This window comes from Hydractinia symbiolongicarpus, chromosome 6 (genome assembly GCF_029227915.1).
Source record: "Hydractinia symbiolongicarpus strain clone_291-10 chromosome 6, HSymV2.1, whole genome shotgun sequence".
Taxonomy (NCBI): domain Eukaryota; kingdom Metazoa; phylum Cnidaria; class Hydrozoa; order Anthoathecata; family Hydractiniidae; genus Hydractinia; species Hydractinia symbiolongicarpus.
Window position 1 is genome coordinate 15979565 of NC_079880.1, and position 24822 is coordinate 16004386.

Sequence of the window (24822 nt, forward strand, 5' to 3'; positions counted from 1 at the left end):
CTATTTTGTTCAAAATTTTATAGTTTTCATACTATTTCATATTGTTCCAAATGCTACTTTTTCAACTTGTTTCTTTTACATGAGTGGCTGTAAAAAAATTTAAACTGGTTTTTACAAAAAATTTAAAAAACCCTTTTTAGATATATTGTTTAGCTTTATTTTAAAACAGCTCTCCTACACAGACGTTATTTAGTTTGCAAATGCAAATATCAAGAAATAAACACTGAGAAAAAGAGTTTTGAAGTTTTTACTCACATGCGGCGACTTGCGGCATTGAAATTACACTTAACAGGTTTTCCACTTTTAAAAGCATGATATTTTTCTCTTAGGAAGACACTCTTTTTTTCGAATTCACAACGACTTTCAATGGTTATAAAGATGTTTTATTGTGACAATTCTCAGAGGGAAATAAAATAAAGACAAAGATAATTGTTACTTCATTGCGCAATTTTTTTTTTCAAAGTTACATTCATTTGCGAGATAACACCTTTTCAGTATGATACAGAAAGAGTGTTACAAAGATCATCACAGTGTTATTAGAGATAAACATCATCATCATCATCATCATTTTCAGCTTATGTCCCTTTTCCATGGGTTGGACGGGGTATATTAATGACCCTCTTCCAATCTGATCTAGACTGTGTTAGATCTAAACTCAACTTCCTCTGTATCAAGTCTGTCCTTATAACCTCCTGCTAAGTCTTTCTTGGTCTACCTCTGGGCTTTGCCCCAGGAACTATCAAGTCTCTACACTTTCTTACCCAATTATCCCCCTCCATTCTTTCCAAGTGCCCAGCCAATTCAATCTTATCTGGATAACATCTCTAATTCTACGGATACTTAGCCTGCTTCTTAGCTCATCTGAACTCTTTCTGCGTCTCAGACTGGCGTTACACATCCACCTAACCATTCTCATATCATTCCTTTCTAAACGGTCAAGATCTTCCTGCTTCACTGCCCATGTCTCACTACCGTACAACATAACACTTCTTACACAGGCCTCGTACAACCTACCTTTTACCTCAATTGACAAGACTCTGCTAGTCAACAAAGGAAGTAACTCTCTGAACTTTTTCCAAGCAGAACCTATCCTTCAAGTAACACTTCTTCCAACACCCCCTTCACTGCCCAACATATCACCTAAGTAACAGAAGTTCTCAACTATCTCTAACGAGCCACTGTTGTACATCATTGAAGCTGGAAATACTTCATTCTCTATAATCTCACCTTTGCAACGCTTACATACAAACTGAATGTCAGCTCTTAACCTTCCATCAATACTACTGCAATTCTTATGTACCCCATGCTTGCAAGTCTGACAAAAAATTGAGTTACTACCAACCCCTTTCCTGCAAACTCCACAAGGCCACATTCCAACTACAAGGTCACACTTGGCTGCAATGCTACTAATCATGACTTTAGACTTTGCTGTGTTCACCCTTAGCCCTTTCTCTTTTAGTCCTAACATAAACAAACAAATAAACAAAAAAAAATTATAATTAAAAAGTTTAGTATATTTTGCCCTAATTTCAAGAAAAAAAATAAACGAAAATTTCTACAACCGTTTGTCAAAGATACACGATCCTATACATTTTCTTGCTCAGCGTTTCAAATTTCAAAAATAATTTTTTGGTGTTTTGACGGGTCTTTGCTGATGTCAGTGGAATTTTAAACCCTTATATCTCCTTATGCATTCATCGAAAACATATGATCATATACATTATTTTGATCAGCGTTTTAACCTTTACACATTACAGGCAACGAATAAACTTAATTTCGCCAATTTTTTTTGTATCTGCACTGCTGACATCAGCAAAAAATCTAAAACAACCCATTTTTCAATTTTTTTCTGCCTAATTGGATTTCTCCATGGGCCTTATCGACTAGTTAAGTATAATAAATAAAAAAGTGCTGAAATGTGCTGAAATGAAGTGAAGTAACTAAATGCTGGTACCGAAATAATTTATTATATGCGTCAACGGTGCAACTAAGACTCTCACACAATCTTTATAAATAAAGCTAGGAATTTGATTGATACCAACAGGCTTCTTCCGTTTTAAGGGCCTTATGATTTTTACTACAGTCTCAATAGATACTTTTTGTAAGTTGAATTGTTTAGCAGTGCAATTTTTGATTATGAAGTGACGCTTTCAGGCAAAGTTACGTAACGGCATCAAAATATTTTTAGCGCGTTGGCAATATATGAAAAAAAGTAACTAAACCCATGTGAAATTTGCTTAGGCTTGGTGGTTGATCCATTTTTAGTGGGAAAAAAAGCAGTAATGTCTCCTTTAGTTTAACTTGGATATAGTTTCCTTATGGTTGACCAAAATTTATCTGGATTTTTATTTTATTTTTGTTCATTAAGTTTTTGTAATAGTTCGCTTTGGCTTTTTTGACTATGGTATTGAAAGCACAAGAATCCTTTTTGGATCTGCTTTTTCTTAATTTTCGATAGAGTTGATCACTCTGGTCCATTATACGTTTAATGATGCCAGTTAGCCATGGAAAAGGTTTTCCCCGTAACTTTTTGGTTGTATTTGGGATTATAGAATCGATGCAAAGATTGAATGAGATACTCTATTTCTTCCAATGCATAATTAACATTGGTTGAGTATATCTTGATCATAGTTTCTCATATTTCGGCATTTAATAGTTTTATGTTTATATTCAACATGGTTAATTTTTCGGGCGCAACCAACCATATCAAGATCACTATAAGCTGAAGGTATTATTATTGATTCATTAATGTATGACGGATTATTCAATGCAATTATGTCAATCAAGGTCACAAAGTGATGATCTATTCAAGTAGCACTTTTAATAAGCTGTTTCAGACCAAAGACCTGTAATGTTGCCTTTATGCCATCATGGTTGCCCTTCTTTAGAAAATTAACATTAATGTCAGCCATGACAATCAGCTCATTATAATGCTTATTCACATTAGATAAATATCATAAAAAAATTTAAAAAAATTCAGATGTAGACATTTTGAACCGCCCAGAGGTCAGTAAACAATACAAATCAAAAAAGATTTTGACTTTAGCGGTATTCTCTCTAACCATAAAACTTGAATTTTGGCGTTTTCGAGATCTTTTCCAGTGCTTGTCTTTAACAAATTTGTTTGTTCTACCGATACTGTTAGTTAGATCTCTTCTAACTAAGGAGTAATTATTTATGCTAAACCTTTTCTTCGGCTCGCTGTTGCTTATATGGGCTCCACTAAAAAAAGTATGTCAATATTTCTGAAACTTGAAGAAAGTTTTGTAATGTTGGTTATATTGTTCAATAATAGGATAATAATAGGTTATATTGTTTAGCAATAATGCATTTAGTTTGTTGCAGACACCTTCAACTGTGATTTCAATGGACTCAAGTTTCGGGTCTCCGAAATACATTTGGCGAGGCTCAGGAAGTTCTGTCAACAATTCTTGTGTAAAAACTGAGGCGAAGTATTTGTTAAACATATTAGCAGTTTTTAAATAATCGTGAATAATGTTACCATCTGAGTCCTGCACTGGCCCTACTGTATCCTTGGTTTTTATTTTGCTTCTTGCGTATTTGCTGAATGCTTTGGGGTCTGTTTTAATGTTTTTCGCTAATTTTTGTTTGAATGATCTTTTGGCATGTTTTATTTCTTTAGTAGCTGTGTTCAATGTTCTTTTATATTTAACATAGTCTTGATAATTTCTGGAATTGCTATAGACCCTCCACCAGCATAATTTTCTTTTTCTTATATTGTATGTACCAAATATTGATATTATTAATATTGATACCAAATATACATATTTTGAGGCAGTAAACTTTGTATTTATGCCACTTTGGAGTCATATGAAACAGTAGGACTGCTTAAATTCAATTTCTTATGATATAGTAACAATATATCAAAAAAATTATAAGCTATTGTGTCATCAATATATTTATTTATTCTCGTTCATCATTTATTTATATGTTTCAGATTAGGAAAACTGCTGTCAACACAATCCTGTTGTACACAAGTAAAAATATTTGTAAAGTAAAATTAGAATAAACACTTGAAACATAAGAAAAAAAGAAAATGAACATTACTGCAAGTAAAAAACTAACCTCAACCTTGCCACCAGTATAAAATTCTTCTAATACCTTATCTTGGGAGAATCTGCAAATAAATAAACATTTAAAAAGAAGTGTATTTATGAATTGTGCTAGATGTACCATGCGAAAGTAGAGTCACAAATTAGATGATTCTATCAAAATCTGTAATGATTACTTTTGTTTTTAAATGCAAATGGCGACCACAATGGAGGATAAAATAAAAGATATTTAGACTTTTAAAGGGTTTAAATGAATTTTGTAAAGTAATCAGACTAAGATATTACTACGTCTTCGTTTCACTTATAAAAGAACCACAATGCGCTACGTTGAAGAAGGCTTCTAAAAAGTTGGTGATAAACACTCCAATGCCTATAAGGGGAAGTTGGGAAAATTTTGTGGTACTAAAATCACTAAATATTTGGAACTAACTTTCACAGTAAGCATTTTTAAATAATTCATAGGAATAAACTTTTGCAGTTTATGATTTTAACAATACCTCATTCCATGAAACTAACAAGGCACAAAGACCTGCCCAGAACAAACATATATTTTAATTTTTAAGGAAAGAAACTTTCAACAAAACATGTTAATGAATAGAAGCATGGTAACAAGGTTCACTTTTTATTGATTAAATGATTATTCAAAGCGCGATCTTATTAGACGTTAAAATCAAAATGGCAGATTTCTTTGATCGCTCATCGGTGTGTATTACTAGCGTTCGTATTGGATTATGAGTTTGGACAACTATATGACCGTTCACCTATAAACGAGACAAGTTTGATAAAAACTTTATTCAATGAAAGAGATATGAAAAAATATGGTGGCCATCGTTCATAAATTTTGTATTTTGCCTGGGAAATATTAACAGTTTTATAAAGACATTTTGTGTTTCTAATTTCCAGGTAAGGCTATTTTAGCCAATCTAAAAACCCCTGCAAAATCTCGAAAAAAATTTTCGCCTGCTGCGCTTCCTGCAGGGCATACAGCCACTTAAAAGAAACTCTGGATCAACCCCTGGGAACTAATACCCATCAAAAAATACCCATCACCAGTTTCCACATGCTCTTTATAAGAACTTGTGCAGTCTAATAAAATATTTTTCTCTTTATTATTATTATTATCCCAAATATTTATACAGGATATAGCGACTTCAGTGTTGGAAACACTGTTAGAGTGGTCGTCTACAAATTTCGTAGGATATTTTATACGATTATATACGAATTTAATTGCTTTTAATTCGTATAAAAATCGTATAAAATTCGTATAGTGTTAAATAGTTATACAATTTTTAAAAAATCTAATACGAATTTTATACGATTTTCATACGAATTGTCATACGAATTATATTCTCTTTTATACGATTTTCATACGAATTGTCATACAAATTATATTCTCTTTTATACGATTTTCATACGAATTGTCATACGAATTATATTCTCTTTTATACGATTTTCATACTAATTGTCATACGAATTATATTCTCTTTCATACGAATTGTCATTCGAATTATATTTCATTTTTAAATTTTTAAAATGCGATCTTAAAAAACATTTCTCTCGCCGTTTTTCGTTTTTATACTTTTAAAATGCGATCTTAAAAAACATTTCTATCGCCGTTTTTCGTTTTTAAACTTTTAAAATGCGATCTAAAAAAACATTTCTATCATCGTATTTCGTTTTAAAACTTTTGAAAATGCGATCTAAAAAAAACATTTCTATCGCCGCACATAGGTTTTGTTTTTACAGACATAAAGAAAAAAATCCATTAAATTCGGACCTGCTATGGTTTCCAATTGTTTAGTCAAATAAAGAAATTATCTAAAAATTAAATCCATGATAAAATGTCTATTCCGCCTGTAAGTGCATATTTGCAGACTTGCTTTATCCGTGCTCCGTCAGCGTCCACCTCTGCATTAGTTAAGAACCGCATGCCTGAATTTCTTGGTAAGACCTGGTTACCATCGATGAAGGGGCCAGACAAAAGAGATTTATGTCTATGTAGTTCTTTTAACTAAGTCAGGAGTCTGTGAATTAGCTAGGATGGTCAGGTTTTGCTTGTGGAATTTCTGAGATCTAAAAGTGTCCGACCAAGACGGAACTTTATCGGACGTTTTGTCTGACAAGTCTCCAAAATTATTTCAAAATGGATTTTATAGGTTGGTTTTGAAAACTCAATATTTATTTTTCAGGCGTGCGATTAACCACATGCTGAAACGATTTAGGCATGTACAGGCGTGCGCGTGCGATCGCACGCCTCTCCTGAAAAATGCTGTGAAGTTATTGCCCTAGGAATTAAAAATATGAGATATTGATAAAAAAAAATACGAAATCAAACAATGTATTTTAAAACAAAATGTGATAGCATATTCTAGGCAAGATTGTGCTGAACGAAAGGACATAAAATGGAAGCACTGGAACTTGCTTTGACTTTGAGCGTTTTTTTTAATTGCATTAAAACAAACAAAAAATCAATAAACATTTTGTACCATAAGAAACTACATTTATTTAACTTTTATTAGTGATTTTTTACTTTCATGAGAGTAAAGACTTCTCAAGAAATTTTGGGATTACAACAATCATAGTAAAGACCTTACAGTGTTCTTAAAAAGTGTTAACCCAGTACTTTTTGTGTGTGCCCTGAATAACAAGATAGTCGAAGCTTAGTAACAAAGCATGTGAAGATTACAGTAACCAAATATTTATTTTGTAGTGGACAATCCCTTTAAAGATATAACTTACGTTGTTTTCATCATTGCTTTCATTCTTTGTTATTTTTATTATGTATAAAACTAAAATAAAGTAATTCTCACATAAAAACACAAATAATTTCTAAACATTCCAGATTCCATTAAGGAAAGGGAAAAAGTAAAGATGTGCAAAAACGATTAAAAGGCTAAAATACGCTGTCAGGTTAAACAGAAAAAAGGCACAGTAACATTGCAATATTTTTAGGTGGGTTAGTTTTTTTGGCTTGCTGTATATGTGACATTTCAAAAGCTACAATAAAAGGTGTGAGTGCGTAAGCAAACAAGAAAACCTAAAAAAGACGAAATGTGTCATCTTGTTATCACAACATTCTTACATATCAGGAAAACAACATGGCACAAATTCTTCAGTGTTTTTTTTTGTACAAATTTTATCCTAATAAGCGATAATTACATAGTCACTGCCATATTTGAAAAAACACCAAGTTGATTCGTACATATTTTATTTGTGACATCACACTGTGTACATATTATCTTCTTCTCAAAGTGGTTTAAATTCATTACAATCATCCCAATCAAGTGTCGAATCACTTTCGAGTTAAGAGTTCACAGCTTCTTATGCTGATGAAACATAAAATACGAAGGAAGAACTGAATAAAGTTGAGAAAATAAAAAGGGATGAAGATAAGTTCCAGTGGAATAATAATTTGCACTTGAATGTAAAAATTGCTTTGTTCTTCCAACCTTTCTCAAGACAAGCAAAAGATGTTAACATTCCTCTATTGTCTTTTTAACGTTTTTCTTTGGCTATGGTTGTAGAGTAAATTCTTATCTGTGTTTGGCGAATCTGAATCTTCAAAGACTGGGTGCAAAGCTATAAAAAGGAAACGAGATAAAAAGTAGCACACATCCAATACATCAACCATTAAACAAGTTTCAGGCCTCACCAGGAAGAAAAATGCTGGAAATATTCGCGAAAAATATTAGACGCAACTTTGTAATCATAAAAGTAGTTACGTGGTTAAACAAAAGTCTAAAATTTATGACGATTTATAACAAAATTAGTTGCTTTTGCTACAATTGACAAGACGAAAAATTTCTTCGTAACACCCTCCTCCGTTATAAATATTATATATATTTAACACAGCAAGGCGAATGGAAGTCAATACCATTCCGGAATAAAAATAATATAAACAGGGTGGAGTACGCTTATCGTAACACCCTTTAAATATATCATTTTAATGCTCTGTAAGACTTTGAATACTACAAACTAAACTCTAGTCTGTATAAAGATTTTGTATTTACATTAAGATTTTCTTATAAGACTGCCGTAAAATACATTAAAAGAACACTGAATTTTTTATACAACTAATATATTATCTATTATCACGGGCGTCTTCCATGGTGCTTCATACTCAAACGTCGGTCTGAAAGCAAAGTTGCGTGTTTTGCTTGTAGTTTTGCAACATACCTGTTTTTTTTGCTTGTCATTTAAACCATTTTATTTCAAAAGCCACACAAATTCTAATTCAATTATTGGCATTAATCATTTATGTCAATTGAGGAAGAAAAGAAAACTTAGAAAAAAATAGAAAATTTAAAAAATAGACAAATTAAATCATGCCTCGCTACGTATATTATTCCCCTAAACCTTCATTGAACAGAATATTTATTTTGGTGTGCGATTAGCGCACACCAGAGGTACTTAGTGTTTTTTTTTGCCATGCGAAGATCGCACAGGAACATTCAAACATGACGTGTGTGGGCATGTAGGCGTGCGATCGCACACCATTCCTGACTGTTTCGGCTGCAAGTATGCTACTTACTACTACTTTTACCATCTCTTAGTCAATTTCCATGCATGCGCATTAACGATTTCCCTACTAGACATTGTCGATCTCACACTCAACTCAGTTTATTTTTCACCTGATGAGACTAAAATCTTGCCATTCCCATTCCAAAAAGAGACAAATGGTCCTGAAATTGAGGTTAAAAATCGCGGTAGATTTTGTAATTTACAACAACTCAAAGCAGTCATTTATCAAATTAATCATTAATTATCAAAGGAGGACAATCCTTTACAACAGTCTTCTTTGTCACTACTTCACTTTATATATTTCAGATTGAAATGCATGGCTTATGCCATTAACTAATAGAGGTTTGAGTGGCAGAGTTCGTCAAGCCTGCGCTTCTTTGTGAAAGGATGATCATGGCGGATTGAAAGTGTGAAAAAATAAGCTGAGAGAGTTGTATGGTGTTACTGAAGACCAAGCCATGCTTAATACATACAAAAAGTTCGTGACATTTGAACGACCAAAGTCAATGACAATATCTGATTATGTTAATAAATTTAAACAGCTCAATCAAAAATTAAAAAGTTTTAACATTAACATTGAGCAAGTGCAAATTTACCAAAATCTACTTGTGATCTTATTAGAGTTACTGTTCCTTCCCTGACATATGATGATATGAAAAAGCAGATCAAGGCCAAATATTGGCTGTAAGCGATCAGTCGCCCAGTGATGATTTAAAGATAGAGAAGAGATAGACAGGAAAACTTGTATGGGGAGAATCCCAACAGGAGTCGGAGTTATACATGTGGTTGTAGACGAAGATCTTGGTCGTAAAATTCGGAAACTGAATGAAATGCTATACTTGCAAATCCATCATGGATTTCATGAACAATTGCCCAGACCGACACTAAATCGAAACAACAGGAACAGGTACATGTTCAACTATTCACAAAAGTGTGGAGCAATGTTTTATCGAGCAATGTTTTATAGAGCAAGTTGTGTCAGAATTTCTCAACTGTGCATTATTACATTTTGGTTGTTCTACTGGTTAGACTGTTAATGTACTGGAGGGTCTAAGTTTGCAAGAAAGTGCAAGCTCAAAGTCATTCAAATAGTATAAAGGATGCAAATTGTAAGTTGGATTTTGTAGGTGATACCGTTAATATGTAAAGACATTCCACTGCAACATACCTCAAACGGCCACTATTGTATTTTTTTAACACCAAAGCAAACAGTATTGTAACAAATACTGTTAGTACAAATACTCCACAAGTAATATTCAGTGTGAATATACTATCGAAAAAGTGATTGGAAGAGAAGAAAAAAGTAGCTCTAAGCTGCACAAACAATTTGGACATCCCACTGATCACAATAAGCTCAAGTCATTGCTAAACTAGAGACCCTTAGGCCTTGAGGTCAGCGCGACTGAGAACTTTAAATCTGTGAGTGAGAATTGTTCGTCCAGGAAAGTAAGAAAGAAAATTTTCTTCCGCTTCAAAATAGTAAAATATACCCACTATTCTCTGAATAACGATATTAGTTCAAATAACGTTTAACTTCTTATGCTTGGTTTCCACTATGAGATAGCGTGAGATAATTATTGTGTAGACATTTTTCAACTCATGCTATCTCATGATCTAAATATCAAAACTTTTTGATCTTTGAAAGCCTCTATCAATCGATTCCTTGATTTGTAAACCCGATTCTGTGCTCGGAAAGCGGCCATTCTGATCCTATCTTTTTTATTCAAAGTTGTTTTTTCTTCCGCGGAGAGTTTTGATCGGAAATTAGCCATTGCAACCCTATTTTTTTATTCAAAATTTCTTTTTCTTCTGTGGAAAGATTTGCTCGGAAATCGGCCATCATAACCCTCTTTTTTTCATTCAAAGTTTTTATTTTCTCCTTAGAAAGACTAGCATTCAAAGCAGCTTTTTTAAAACGATCCTTTTCTGTCGGATTGAGCATCTTGTCACTTAGCTTTGTCAACACGGTCCTTATCAGGTTCCAATTTATTCGTGTGGCGTTTTCACTCTTTCGAGCATTAATTTTCCCTTTTTGAAATGTTTTTTGCAAATATGTTTTTTCAGCATCCGTAATATTAATATTAAAATGTTGCAAGTCACAGAACAATCTTTCGTTTTGAAAATGTGATAGATATAAATACTTAATGTATGACTCAGCTTCCCTGGTAGAGTTGAATTTCAAAAGAACTGATGTACCGGAATTGTGTGGTAAGCCTAGCAAATCGCGACTATGAGAGTCAAACACATACACAACCCCATTACACGATATATACGAAGTGCGGAAACTGCCAGCAACTATAATGCCACCATTGGCATATTCATGGGCACGGAGAAAAGAAGTACTATTTCTTGAAAGTTCAAATAAATAGGAATCTGACTTTTCAATTTGAATATGCCCGTTTTCAGTTGCAATTAAATTAGGCAGGTCGTCTAAAGCAAGATATTGACTGGTGTAACCTAGGCTGATATAAAGATCATTCCCTAGTGTCAAAACACGATTAAGATCCCATTCAGTCCAGTAACGCATAGACGCAATAGAAGAGTAACAGATGGCCCATAAAGCATTGCACATCCATTGGCTACCCGCTGATTCTCCAAATCTAGAATCACCTTGATAAAATGAGCCTATTACTATTTTATCTGGGTTGACATGCCCTGTCACTAGCCATTAGAAAAGCCAAAGTAATATTTACACAAAAATTGAACAGAATGGAGCTGGTCTTAATAAGAGTGAGAAAATTTCTTCAGAAACAGTAGTTCTGAACTGAGTTGAGTGATTGAACCGAAAGTTGCAATAGCAATGATACGCCTAGATCATAAAAATGCAAAAAACAGTAAAATTATCTTGCTAACTATAAATTTTTTATATTATTTTTTATTGTAAAAAAAATCTATCCTATAAGTTATATATATGTAAAGTATATTGTAAGATCAAGGTAGTGTCCAAGTCTGACAAGAGATTAAATAGTAACAAAGTAAACGTGTGTAAACAAATAACCAAGTAAACCGCTTGACCTATAAGAAAAGAAGAAAAAAAATTACACAAAATTTTGTAAATGTGGAATGCTCTATATCTATATGTATCAATTACAAAGGGAAGAAACTTTTGCAAGCAGGAAAATTCGCGAAATTTAGGGACCATCAAACGCTCCATTTTTAATTTCACAATCCAAATTAATACCCCATAAAGTAAATTATGAGGATAATGTTACTAAATATTTCAAGACCGTATTAAAGAAAAAAAATAGTGTTTGTCATCTTGAATTTGCAAAGTTTCCTAAAACCCTTAAAGTACGCATATATTGCTGTGTAAGTCAACCAAAATATTTGTTCAATAATAATAAATTGTTATATATAGCATATATATATGGTGAGTACATAGATTCACTTCAGTCGTGTGCGATCTTTTTAACACCCCTGAATCAAATAGTAGACACTAATTCTCCATGCCTTCATAGAAGTAGTAGAACTTTATATTTCGTAGAAGTGTGATAAAAAACATGTTTTCTGTGTATATGAAAAGGTTAACAATTTCAAACTTTTAATTTCTCAAGAACCATACTCTTTTGTGCCTAATTGTAGGGGGGGGGGGGTCGAATAAGAAAAGGGGTGGGTACTCTGGGAAAAATTTTCTTAAAGTGGGGAGTCATAATATAATGACCTAAGGGGGTATTACAAGATTTTCTGTAAAATGGCGGGAGGGGGGGGGGGGGGGGGGGTTAAAACGACTAACTATAAATAAACTACTAGTGAAACAACTAAAAATAAAGATAACAATGCTTTTGACATGTTTAAGGAATGAACTGTGCCAACATTTTGTTAAAATTTGTTATTTTTAACCTGTAAATAGTATTTGGTCTTGAGATTCGTTCCAAAAGAGAGCTGTGTTTTGATTATAAGAAAAGATGCTGCTTTGTGATATCCAAAAAACTTATTATGGGGGGGGGGGGGTGATAATAAAATGAGGTGGGTCTCATTCTCAAATTTCGATAAAATGGGGGGGGGGTCATTATAAAATGATTTTAGGGGTGAAAAATTCGAAAAAGTGCAATTTGAACCCCCCTCCACAATTAAGCAGAAAAGAGTAAGCTAACTGCAATTTCATTTTGTACAATGAGCGAAGCAGATTTTCACCAAGAACTCCATTATTTTGGATATGTACGAAAAGCCTGATAATGTATTTTTACAGACAAATTCTACGGTCGAGTACAAAAATTTTAAATTGGCTATGAAAAACTGTGTTTTTGAAATGTTTTCCACCATCTTTGAAAGTCTTTTTGTAAATTGGGACAAAAACTCGAAATTGGCAAATAATATTTAAAATTTTAAAAATGGAATTATTTTTGCCAAAGGCCAATGTTCAAATTTTTGACAAAAATTAATTTTTGCGGATCGGTCACTTTTAGATTCTAAAGTTGCAAAATCCGCCACAATTTATTCCTGCGGTAATTGTAATAACAATCCAGAGTAACATGAAAATTGTAAACTATTTGGATTGTACCTTCAACTTAAACAACGGAACCTATAAACCTTACCGTAAACCTAATGACAAAACCAGTTACATAAACGTAGAATCCAACCATCCACCTTCAATTATTAAACAAGTTCCAATAGCCTTAGAAGAACGACTTTTACTACTGTCTGCAAACGAAAAAATATTTTACCAATCTACACCTTACGACGAACAAGCGCTCAAAAACTCAGGTTATTCCAAAAAAGTTACATACACAAACAAACAGAAAAACAATAACAGAAAAAACAGAAAAAGAAATATAATTTGGTTTAATCCCCCCTACAGCGTAAATGTTAAAACAAGAATCGCAAAGCAATTTTTATCACTAATCGACAAACATTTTACTAGAAAACATAAGTATCACAAAATATTCAACCGAAACAATGTTACAGTAAGTTACAGTTGCGTGCCTAACATGAAACAACACATAGATGCCCATAATAAAAACATTATTAACACCAAACCTTCCCAAAAAGAACAAAACTGCAACTGCATCAAAAAAGAACAATGTCCCCTAAACAACCAATGCCTAACACCATGCATTGTTTACCTAGCTAATCTGATGTCTGAAGAAAATCCACGGTATGAGGCAAATTATATTGGCATTAGCAAAGTGGCATTTAAAAAACGTTACGCAAACCATAAGAAATCATTCAACACTGATACATGAATGATACAGCTTTATCTCTCAGAAAAAAACTCACACTATTTCTAGGTCCCTGAGTTTAAGTTTAAGTTTAAGATCAAGCAGGTGTGGAAACAAATTAGTTCGTGAAGCACCTTAAAGATGAAAGCCAGGTGTGGAGACAACTTAGTCTGAGATACACCCAGAAGTTGGTTGGTTGCGTTTGGGTTTCTCAAAGCTGAAGGAGGCATCACACATTTGCTGGTTCTGATAGGAGACAAGGTTACCTTTGTCGGCCCGCACTTATGGATGAATCACAGGTATGGAGATCTACTTGACCAAAAAAAGTTCCATCTCGATATACTGATGATGTAAATGATTTGAACAAAAGCACTGATGTCAATAATACAAGTGAGAAATTAAAATGCGATAGTGGTATCTGTGTGACATTGATGTTATCAGAAGATGACCAAATCAAATGTAGTCGATGTGGTAGATGCTATTGTACAGTATGTAGTGATGTTACTCGAGAATCTTTAAAATCAATTAATGACGTAAAAGGAAGTTTGTGGTTTTGTACAACTTGTTTAAATCCTGCTATGCAAGCTATTTCAACAGACATAGAAATTGAGGAAAAAAACAATGAATATTTGAGTAGTATCATAAAGAGACTTGAAATATTAGAAGAAAATTACACAAAACTTGAACAAGATCTGACAAGCAAAGTGGATACAACCAATATTACTAATAACATTTCCTAATTGCAAGTTCAGTTAAATGAACAAAAACTTAGAATTGATGCATGTGAAAACGTTGTCAATAATGATATTCAAGCAAGTGTCACTCAGGAAAAGCCTCTTGTGCAGAATTCCAATAAGGATGTTGTTTTACAAATAACTGAAGCAGTCAATGACAATTTATGCAGAGAGAAAAACATTATTATTTTTAACCTTAATGAGTCAACTGATAATGACAGAAAAGAACGTGACAAGGCAATAGTTACTAATTTAGTTGATTTTCTTTGTGAAAGAATAGATGTAAAATTTAAATGTAGCAGACTGGGTAATGTTGATAAACAAAGTAGTGACAATGATAATCAGACTGTTCCTGTGGAAATGCCTAAACATAGGCCGCTAAAAGTTGAGTTTGCTAGTATCAATATAAAATCCAATATTATGAGCAATTGTAAAAAACTTGGAAATGAGGACTGTCCTCAGGATTTGCAATCAATAGGTGTTGCTCATGATATGTCCGTGGAGGAACGAAAGAAGGACAAAGAATTGCTAACTCAGGCAAATAAAATGAGCCGTACACAAAGTGATGTTCCAAAAAACTTCATATACAAGGTGAGAGGTCCACCGTGGAATCGCAAAATAGTAAAAATAAAATTCAAACAGGCCATTACTCAAGAAAATCATTGAAAATCTGGAGTACAAATTCAGACGTTTTTACTAAATTCAAAAAACAAGATCTGGAAGCTAGACTACATGAACAGCCTGATATAATTGCCATATCTGAAGTAAAACCCAAAAGTTATTCCCGTACACTGTCACTTGTGGAATATCAGATTGCAAACTACTCCTTAGAACCTGTTTTAATTAACACTGATGTTGGTCGTGGAATTATTGTTTATATTAAAAGATCTATCAAGTAAAATGTTATAGACTTATGTGATATTGTTGATGATCCACCTGTTGAAGTATTGGCATTGGAAATAAAACTTTATAGGTCAGATATTTTTTTATTTGTATATGTGTACAGAAGCCCCAAAAGCACTGCAGATAATACCCTTAAAATCAATGGGTTGTTAAGAGCTTTGTCTGCTTGTAGATACAGTCACAATTAGTAAATGGTGATTTTAATTATCCAAAAATTGACTGGGATAATTGGACGGCCCATGGTAATGAAGAGAGCTTGAATTTTATTGAATGTCTAAGAGACTGCTACTTCAATCAGTTGATTACAAAACCCACCAGAGGGAGAGGAAATAATAACCCATCAATACTTGATCTTGTCATTACAAATGACGATGATTTTATAGAAACTTGTAACACGTTTTCTCCTCTCGGCAAAAGTGACCATTCCGTGGTAGAAGTGGTTTTTAAATGTGAAGTGAATGAAATAAGGAAAAAATCTGTTCCACAATATCATAAAGGTGATTATACCAGTATGGACAAATTATTCGATGAGCGATTTAATGAATTGATAAGATATACACCAGATGTAAATCTGCAGTGGGATATATTAAGTAAAACTCTCACGGAAGCTTGTGATAAATTTATTCCTCGCAGTAAAGTAAATAGCCAAAAGAAACACAAAGCACCTTTGGACAGAAATGCATTAGCCAAACTAAGAAAAAAGCATAAGTTGTGGAAAAAATATTTACAAACAAGGGATGGACAGGATTATTTAGAATACCGTAAAATAAGCAATCAACTCAGAAATTTAACAAGAAAATGTGTTAAAGCCACAGAAAAGTCTATATCTAAAGCTGCTAAGAAAAACCCAAAACAGTTCTGGAAATATGTTAACAACAAGCGCAAATCTAAATCAGAAATACCCAGTTTAAAAAGAACTGATGGTAAATTAGCTGAGTCAAGTAAAGAAAAAGCCGACACTTTATCAGAATTCTTTGCAAGTGTATTTACATCAGAACCACCAGGGACTTGGACGCCAAAGAATAAACCAAACATTGTGAATAGTCTTAGTATTACCATAACAGAAAAAATGGTGTATGACAAGTTATGTAACCTCAATATTTCTAAGTCCCCTGGACCCGACAATATGCATCCACGTGTATTGAAAGAGCTTGCAGATGTATTAACGCCAGCAATAACTGAAATTTTTAACAATTCCTTGATATCTGCAACTGTACCTGAGAAATGGAAGTTACTAATATTAGTGCTATATTCCAGAAAGGAGACAAGAACTTACCAACAAACTACCGTCCTGTAAGTTTAACATCAATTTTATGTAAAATCCTTGAATCATTTATTAAAGATGCACTCGTGAAATTTTTGGTAGATAATGGTTTGTTGTCTAATAAGCAATATGGGTTTATATCTGGAAGATCCACAGTACTACAGGTAATCAAAGTTTTGGATAAGTGGACTGAGATTCTTGATAGTGGGGGAGCAGTAGATGTAATTTATTGTGATTTTATGAAAGCCTTTGATAAAGTACCACACAATAGGTTGATAGCAATACTTCAGTTTCAAGGACTTTCTATCAAACCGATTCCAACGCGTGGTGATAAATGGTGAAGAGTCAGACTGGGCTGAAGTGATTAGTGGGGTTCCACAGGGATCTGTGTTAGGACCAATTTTGTTTGTGATTTACATTAATACCATAATACAGGAAGTTCAATACTCGGATATATTCTTATTTGCTGATGATAATAAATTATTTCGTAAAATATTTTCGAGTGAGGACTCTCGCAAACTACAAGAAGATCTAAATAGTATAGTGCAGTGGTTTAATAATACCCTGTTGAAATTTCATCCAGATAAATGTGTTGCAATGAGAATAACTACAAAAAATAGACTATCAAGTCCATGCAATTACGTTATGAATGGTTCCGCCCTTAGAAATACAAGTTGTGAAGAAGATCTTGGTATTTTCAAACCACATTTCATCAAAGGTTAAAAAAGCAAATCAGATTATGGGCTTGATTCAAAGGACATTTGACTATATGGATAATGAAAACTTTGTCTTGTTGTTCACATCCCTTGTCAGACCACATATTGAGTATGCTAACACAGTATGGTGTACATTCTTGAAAAAGGACATGTTGATTGTGGAAAACGTACAACGTAGAGCTACGAAAATGCTCCCAGGTATGAAGGATTTAACATATGATGAAAGGCTCAGGTTACTGAAACTTCCCTCATTATTCTACAGAAGATATGATTGAGACATTCAAGATAACTAATAATGTTTATGACGAAGCTGTTACTGAGAACTTGTTATTGCCAAAATTGTCAACACCAGAGGAGACGATAAAGCACTTTTTAAAAGAAGCTGTAGCTTGGATTTGCGAAAGTTCTCATTCACGAATCGTGTAGTGACTTTATGGAATTCTTTACCTGAGGACACAGTGTCATGTAACACAGTGAATCAATTTAAAATGAAGCTAGACAAATTATGGTCTGATAAAGACCAATTATATTATTATGATCTGGATATTACTAATTTCATATATTAGATAGGGAGGAGTGTCTTTGTGAATGGGGTGTTTGAACAATTTTTTTTTTTTTTTTTTTTTTTTTTTTCAGATTAACCTCACTAATTTCGTTATTATCATACTCTTTTCTTGTTTGTTTGTGTTTGTTTGATTGTTTTGCGATCATTATTTTTTTTTAATTGCCTTTTTTTCAAATTTTATTTATAATCTAAAGCAAAGTTAAATATTTTACCAATTACATTTTAAAAAGTAATAAAAATTTAAAATCATAGTATTTCATACCTGGTACACAGATGTATTTGAAATCGCAGTGTAAATGTATTTACTCAAATTGACTGAGAAGCCTCCTTGTTCAATTCCTTTTAGGTAGCTGCTATAAGGTTAATTCAAATCTTATCCATGTTCTTTACCGAGCTTCCATTCTTGTCCAGGGAGTTTATTATTTAATTATTTTTATTTTCTGGTTTTTTTGTTGTTTTTTTTGTTTTTGTTTTTTATCTATTTATTATGAGCTGACCCTAAAGGTTGTTGTAACCTGAAATTATTGTCAGAATACACTATACTATACTTTATCAAAAGAAGTATGGCGATTGAAGAAGAAAAAGGAAACCCGAAAATTCGATGGAAAATTATCAAAAAATGTTCCCCGTATAAACCCAATTTAAAAAACTGTAACCTCTGCCTTAACGAAAAGTATGAAATTTTAACCTTTAAAGGAAACAACCTTTTGAACCAGAAAAAATAAACTTATATCAAAATGTAGACACCAAAACAAATTCTTGTTGGCCAATTGTGACACTAATGACTGACGTCAAATGAAGTCATTGCATATACGTGAGAACATGATATTGAATATTAAACGTAAACTTTGTAAATTTTTAGTCAGTTGGCTGAAGATTGTGTTCAAAGAACGCATGAAACTTTGAGTTCCAAACGAAGTTGTTTTTTTCATTCTACACACTGTATTTGCTCTATTATCTTATTGAGCACTCTTTAATGAAAAAGAAATTAAAGTACTTAGTACGCTTGTTACATATATATATATCTATATCTATATATATCTATATATATATATATCTATATATATCTATATATCTATATCTATATCTATATCTATATATATATCTATATATCTATATATATCTATATATCTATATATATCTATATTATCTATATCTATATTATCTATATTATCTATATCTATATCTATATATCTATATCTATATCTATATCTATATATCTTTAAGAAACTGTTTTTTTCCAGACATTTTTGTTGATGTTCTGTTGAAAATGCTGCTGTATGCACAAGTTGTGCTAAAACGCTTTCATAACAATTGTGAATACAGTCCCAACCAGTTGGTTTTAGGAAGAAATTCTAATCTTCCAGCTTTCCTCAATTTACTTTTATTTACTTCGACCCCATGTAAATTGATTGCAAAGCATTTGAATGCCCTCTATTTAGCTAGGAAGGCATACATAGAGTGCGAGTCTTCTGAAATGGCGTACCACAAGGCTCTGTTCTAGGACCCCTCCTTTTCTTACTCTATATCAATGACATTCCTGATGCAGTAATTAACTCTGAAACTTTCCTATTTGCTGATGACACTTGTCTCCTATATTCTCATAAAGATCTCAGCATTATCAAAAAGAAAGTTAACCTTGATCTAAAACTCTTACTACAATGGCTGAATGCTAATAAGATAGCTCTTAACGTGACCAAAACAGAAGTTATCCTTTTCAGAAATATCAGGGGAAAAAATTAACTATGACATCAAGTTGAAACTAGGTGGTAAACGTCTCTCACTCTCATCATCAGTCAAATACCTGGTTTACTTGAATGAAAATTTAGGCTGGTTCTATCATTATAAGACCCTTGCTCTTAAACTTCGTAGCGCTAATGGTATTATCTCAAAACTACGTTATTACTTATCTCGGAAAACCCTACACACTGCATATTTTGCCCTTTTTCACTCTCATCTATCATATGCAACTCAAGTCTGGGGTCAAAATCTTCCACTCAACTCTCATATTTTTAAACTACAAAAATCTGCAGTTTGCCTCACAACTTTTTCTGATTACTACCCTCAACCACTCTTTGATACTCTAAATATACCTCTCCTTGCTGATATAATTTTCACATTAAACGTTTGTTACTGTATAAAACTCTTAACAACTTATCTCCTAAGTATATACAAAATTTTTTCAATCAGACTTATCTGCCAAATACTCATGTACAGTACAGTCCAGATGTAAGCGGTAGTTGTTTGTCTTTTGTTCTTATTAATTATTTTGCGAGTCTTGAAGTCATTAACTTGCACGTAATAAACAAAGGATTATTGAAGAAAAAATAGCTTATTATAACTGCGCGTAACTATTGTTAAATAGTGTTAACATAACTATTTCCAATAGCATATTCGCAAATGTTATCAACTCTATCAATGTGACACGAAGAGCCATTGTTTAATAGTTTTATTAAATAAAAGTTTTGCATGGAAACTAAATAAACTAGCAAGAAGGCATTGTTGGTTGCACGGATTAAGTAAAGCTCTTAAGCGATAGAAATTATTATATTTTAACAAAGATTGAAACTTTAATTTTGATAGAAAAGTTTTTTAGATCGCTTTTTAAAAGTTTAAAAATGAATAGCGGCGATAGAAATGTTTTTTTAGATCGCATTTTAAAAGTTTAAAAACGAAAAACGGCGACAGAAATGTTTTTTAAGATCGCATTTTAAAAGTTTAAAAAAGAAAAACGGCGAGAGAAATGTTTTTTAAGATCGCATTTTAAAAGTATAAAAACGAAAAACGGCGATAGAAATGTTTTTTTAGATCGCATTTTTAAAGTTTAAAAACGAAAAACAGCGATAGAAATGTTTTTTTAGATCAATTTTTTAAAAGTTTAAAAACGAAAAACGGCGATAGAAATATTTTTGCGAAGATGTGTCTCCTTCTCTTTTAAACCTCCTTGCTTATTTTTTTTTAAATATTTAGATCATTGGATTTGTTGTTTTTTTAAAATAGCTTGTGTTTTTTATATATATCGAGATTAAAATCGCGTTACTATAATTAGTTTCGTTGTTAAAAAAATATAAATTCAATGGCCTTCGTGTTTAACTTTTTCTCGCGCAGAGTATTGTTTATAAACAATGATTCTTGCTATGCTTTTGTTTTTAACACGAAGCAATTAATTTCGCACAATTTGAAAGGAACTCGCTATCCTATTGTTTTTTGAATGAAAGCAATTTTTTTTGCAAGTTGAGCGTGCGCGTATGCTTACATCTGGACTGTACTGTAACTAGAGGATGCTCCTACAAACTTCTTTCTATACCATCTATTAGGACTTTAACATATGGTATGGATTCTATTCACTATGAAGCAATAAAACACTGGAACACTCTCCAAATTTACAACTCTTAAAATTTTTATTTTTTCCATATTGCTCAAAAACAAAAATAGTTTTGAAACTATACCTAAAGGTGGCCTCCTTAGATTAGCTTTTGCTAGTGGCCAGTCTCCTGACTGCTACAGCTTGTATTGTATTATTATTAACATGGTGCTACTCAGAGCTATTGCGCTATTCCGAGTGAGTGGCAGTCGAGTGTAATAGTGAATTGTTTCAAGGGCAAGGGTGATGCATTAGAAAGAGGTAACTATACAGGCCCGGTCGGGAAAATTTACCCCCGCGAGCGGTAAATCGCTCACGTAAATTAATCTGCGTGAGCGATCCACATGCGATCACAAAAGCTTGTGCAAATTAGTTTGCGTGAGTGGTCAATGAAACAAAAAGTTACGACATGCACATGCTTGATCTGTAAAATAAAACTAAAAATAATCCAGTCGTCGCTGATCAAAAATATCAACAAAAACACTCGATCAAGAGCCCCTAAAATTAGAATTTTTTTATGTCGGCAATAAAACGATGTGAGATTCATTTCAACTGATTTGCGTCGGCATTGTGTCGGCAATATTTTTTTGTAGTGAAATTGTGCAGCTGGCAATATCTTTCGTCATTCACCTTTTATTAGGGCTAGACCTCTCATAAATTCGATGCACTGATCCATTAAGACGATGACAAATGAAAATGGAGTGCAAGTCTTAATGACATACCTTCTGGATGGTGAACTTTGTTAAGTTAATAGTTCACTGCCAACTGGCTTTTTATGTTTCTAGATGAACTTATTAGGTTAGGGCACCATTAGGTTGTATATCGCAGAAGTCACCGGTGACATGCTTCGAAAATGCTTGTCACTGACAAATGGTCTTACGTCTTTCGTTCCAGTCTCAGTGTAATGCACCAGCCAAGCATAAGAGTGTCAGCATGAAGGAAAGGAGCCGACCTTAATGTTCTCTTTACCTCATGTTCTTCATAATAACACAATCATTCTTCATAAGCTTTGTGTTTTTGGTGCCGCTTATTTAGTAGATTCTCTTAAAATGTGAAAAAAAATATATCGTAGGATCTCTGGAAAATTCTGATAAATAGTCTCTTACGTGAGCGATAAATCGCTCGCGTAAAACTCTTTGTGCGTGTGTGGGCGTGTGCGCATGCAATCGCACGCGTCTCCTGACCAGGCCTGACTATAGAGGTTTGAAGTTGGTTGATCAAGTAATGAAAGTTATTGAAAGAGTGATTGATAAGTTACTTAGAGAAAGAATTGATATAGATAAGATGCAATTTGGTTTTGTTCCAGGCCGTGGCACTACAGATGCAATATTTTTACTCAGACAGCTTCAGGAAAAGTACTTAGGAAAGAGAAAGAATCTCTATTTTGCCTTTGTAGATTTAGAGAAAGCTTTTGATAGAGCGCAATGTAAAGTTATTTGGTGGGCTATGAGAAAATTAGGTGTGGATGAGTGGCTAGTTACAATGGTACAGTCTATGTACAACAATGCTAGAATTCGTGTCAGGATTAACGATTCACTTAGTGATGAATTTAGTGTAAATGTTGGGGTACATAAGGGTTCTGTACTTAGTCCTTTGTTGTTTGTTCTAGTCCTAGAAGCGCTGTCGATGGAGTTCAGAACAGACTTGCAAGCATGGGGTACATAAAAATTGCAGTAGTATTGGTGGAATGTTAGGAGCTGACATTCAGTTTGTATGTAAGCGTTGCAAAGGTGAGATTATAGAGAATGAAGTTTTTCCAGCTTCAATGATGTACAACAGTGGCTCGTTAGAGATAGTTGAGAACTTCTGTTACTTAGGTGATATGTTGAGCAGTGAAGGGGGTGTTGGAAGAAGTGTTACTTGAAGGATAGGTTCTGCTTGGAAAAAGTTCAGAGAGTTACTTCCTTTGTTGACTAGCAGAGTCTTGTCAATTGAGGTAAAAGGTAGGTTGTACGAGGCCTGTGTAAGAAGTGTTATGTTGTACGGTAGTGAGACATGGGCAGTGAAGCAGGAAGATCTTGACCGTTTAGAAAGGAATGATATGAGAATGGTTAGGTGGATGTGTAACGCCAGTCTGAGAGGCAGAAAGAGTTCAGATGCGCTAAGAAGCAGGCTAAGTATCCGTAGAATTAGAGATGTTATCCAGATAAGAAGATTGAATTGGCTGGGGCACTTGGAAAGAATGGAGTGGGATAATTGGGTAAGAAAGTGTAGAGACTTGATAGTTCCTGGGGCAAAGCCCAGAGGCAGACTTTTCCTATATCGAAAATATATCTGGTTTGGATAAAGAATTCAATAATTATTACTTTCTTTCTGATTCGGCATCTCCAAAAAAGCCAAAAGATTTCATTAAAATTTACCTTTTCTCATCACATGGCCACGCTGTTACGAAAACGCTGCATTCATAATGGCGAATTTGCAGGTTATGGTAACGCAGACGAAAAATACAGTTACCGTATTTTCTCTATTCAACGCCCTAGGCGTTAATAAAAAATTTAAGATGTTTAGAGGATTAGATTAGAGGTTGATTAGAGTAGGGGCATTAATAAAAGAAGCGCGTTTATGAAAAAATTGTTTTTGACATGCTAGATCCATTTTACAAGGTTTTTACAAATCTTCAATATTGAGATAGTCGCCTTCATCTTCAACTACGTCTATTGAATTTTCTTCATTATTTGCCTCTTCGACATCTCAGCAGTCAGATGGCGCGAAGGGGTTTTCGTTCAGTTCATCAGCATTTCTCAATAGCTGGAACAGTGGATTAATTCATCTTCACTACCATTACTTTTTAAGTGGAACTGTCCAGCCTTATTGCTTTCCAGTATCTTTAAAATCGCCTGATGGAAGATAACTATAATTAACTGGGTATCTGACTTATCTAATATTACCTTCATGCTCCGTAAATTACCAGGTTATATATTTTTACAAGGGTGGTGGTTGATATTTTTACAAAGGTTGTTGACATTTTGAAATTTACCTGGGTTTTTGACATTTGTGTTTAAAATTTCACAGGAGAGAATAGTATGGCTGCAGTTTATATTGTTTGTATTGCAATTGCTGTATTTTTAATGCTGTGTAAACTGTTGTGGAAAAAAACCACATGCAAAATACTGAAAGAACAGATTTTTCTACATTTAGACTGTGAGCTGTTGTGTAAGTTGATTTTTTTATATTTTGTGTTATAAACTTTTTTTAAACTTTAAACTAACTGTAAGTAATGTCAGTTTTGCTGGAAAAAAAGTCCACGATTTCATGTTTTTGTTTTTGTTAAGAATTTCACAAAATTTTGCGGGAATAAATATTTGGTGATAATGAAAAATTACTGAATGTTCAGACTGAAACTGTTTAATTGTTGTGAGGGAGGACCATATGCAAGTATAAATACTAAAAAAAATTGATAATCCACACAAGTTGTATTTTTGTATGCACTGAAAAGACTGCTTTTTCTGAGTTGAATTTGATGGGTTTCATATCCATATAGAACATGCCAATTGAACTGATTTTTGTTCATATTTTGATTTGC

General features: G+C 33.2%; 2 protein-coding genes across 2 annotated transcripts in view; both read right to left on the bottom strand.

Annotated features, from left to right (window-relative positions):
- Nucleotides 1–23829, bottom strand: part of LOC130647190 (transducin beta-like protein 3) — an 86565-nt gene extending 62736 nt beyond the window's left edge. Inside the window, exons 1-3 of the mRNA XM_057452958.1 lie at nucleotides 23660–23829; nucleotides 6813–6862; nucleotides 4087–4138 (exon numbers count right to left, since the gene is read on the bottom strand). Of these exons, the coding sequence (XP_057308941.1) occupies nucleotides 4087–4138; nucleotides 6813–6835 (75 nt within the window). The 5' untranslated portion in view covers nucleotides 6836–6862; nucleotides 23660–23829. The remainder of the gene's footprint in view (nucleotides 1–4086; nucleotides 4139–6812; nucleotides 6863–23659) is intronic.
- Nucleotides 7660–13237, bottom strand: LOC130647191 (uncharacterized). The gene is made up of 2 exons (XM_057452959.1): nucleotides 13130–13237; nucleotides 7660–11609 (listed from the first exon to the last, which is right to left on the bottom strand). The coding sequence occupies exon 2, from the start codon at nucleotides 11164–11166 to the stop codon at nucleotides 10318–10320; it is 849 nt and encodes a 282-aa protein (XP_057308942.1). The 5' UTR covers nucleotides 11167–11609; nucleotides 13130–13237; the 3' UTR covers nucleotides 7660–10317.
- Nucleotides 23830–24822: the final 993 nt, after the last annotated feature.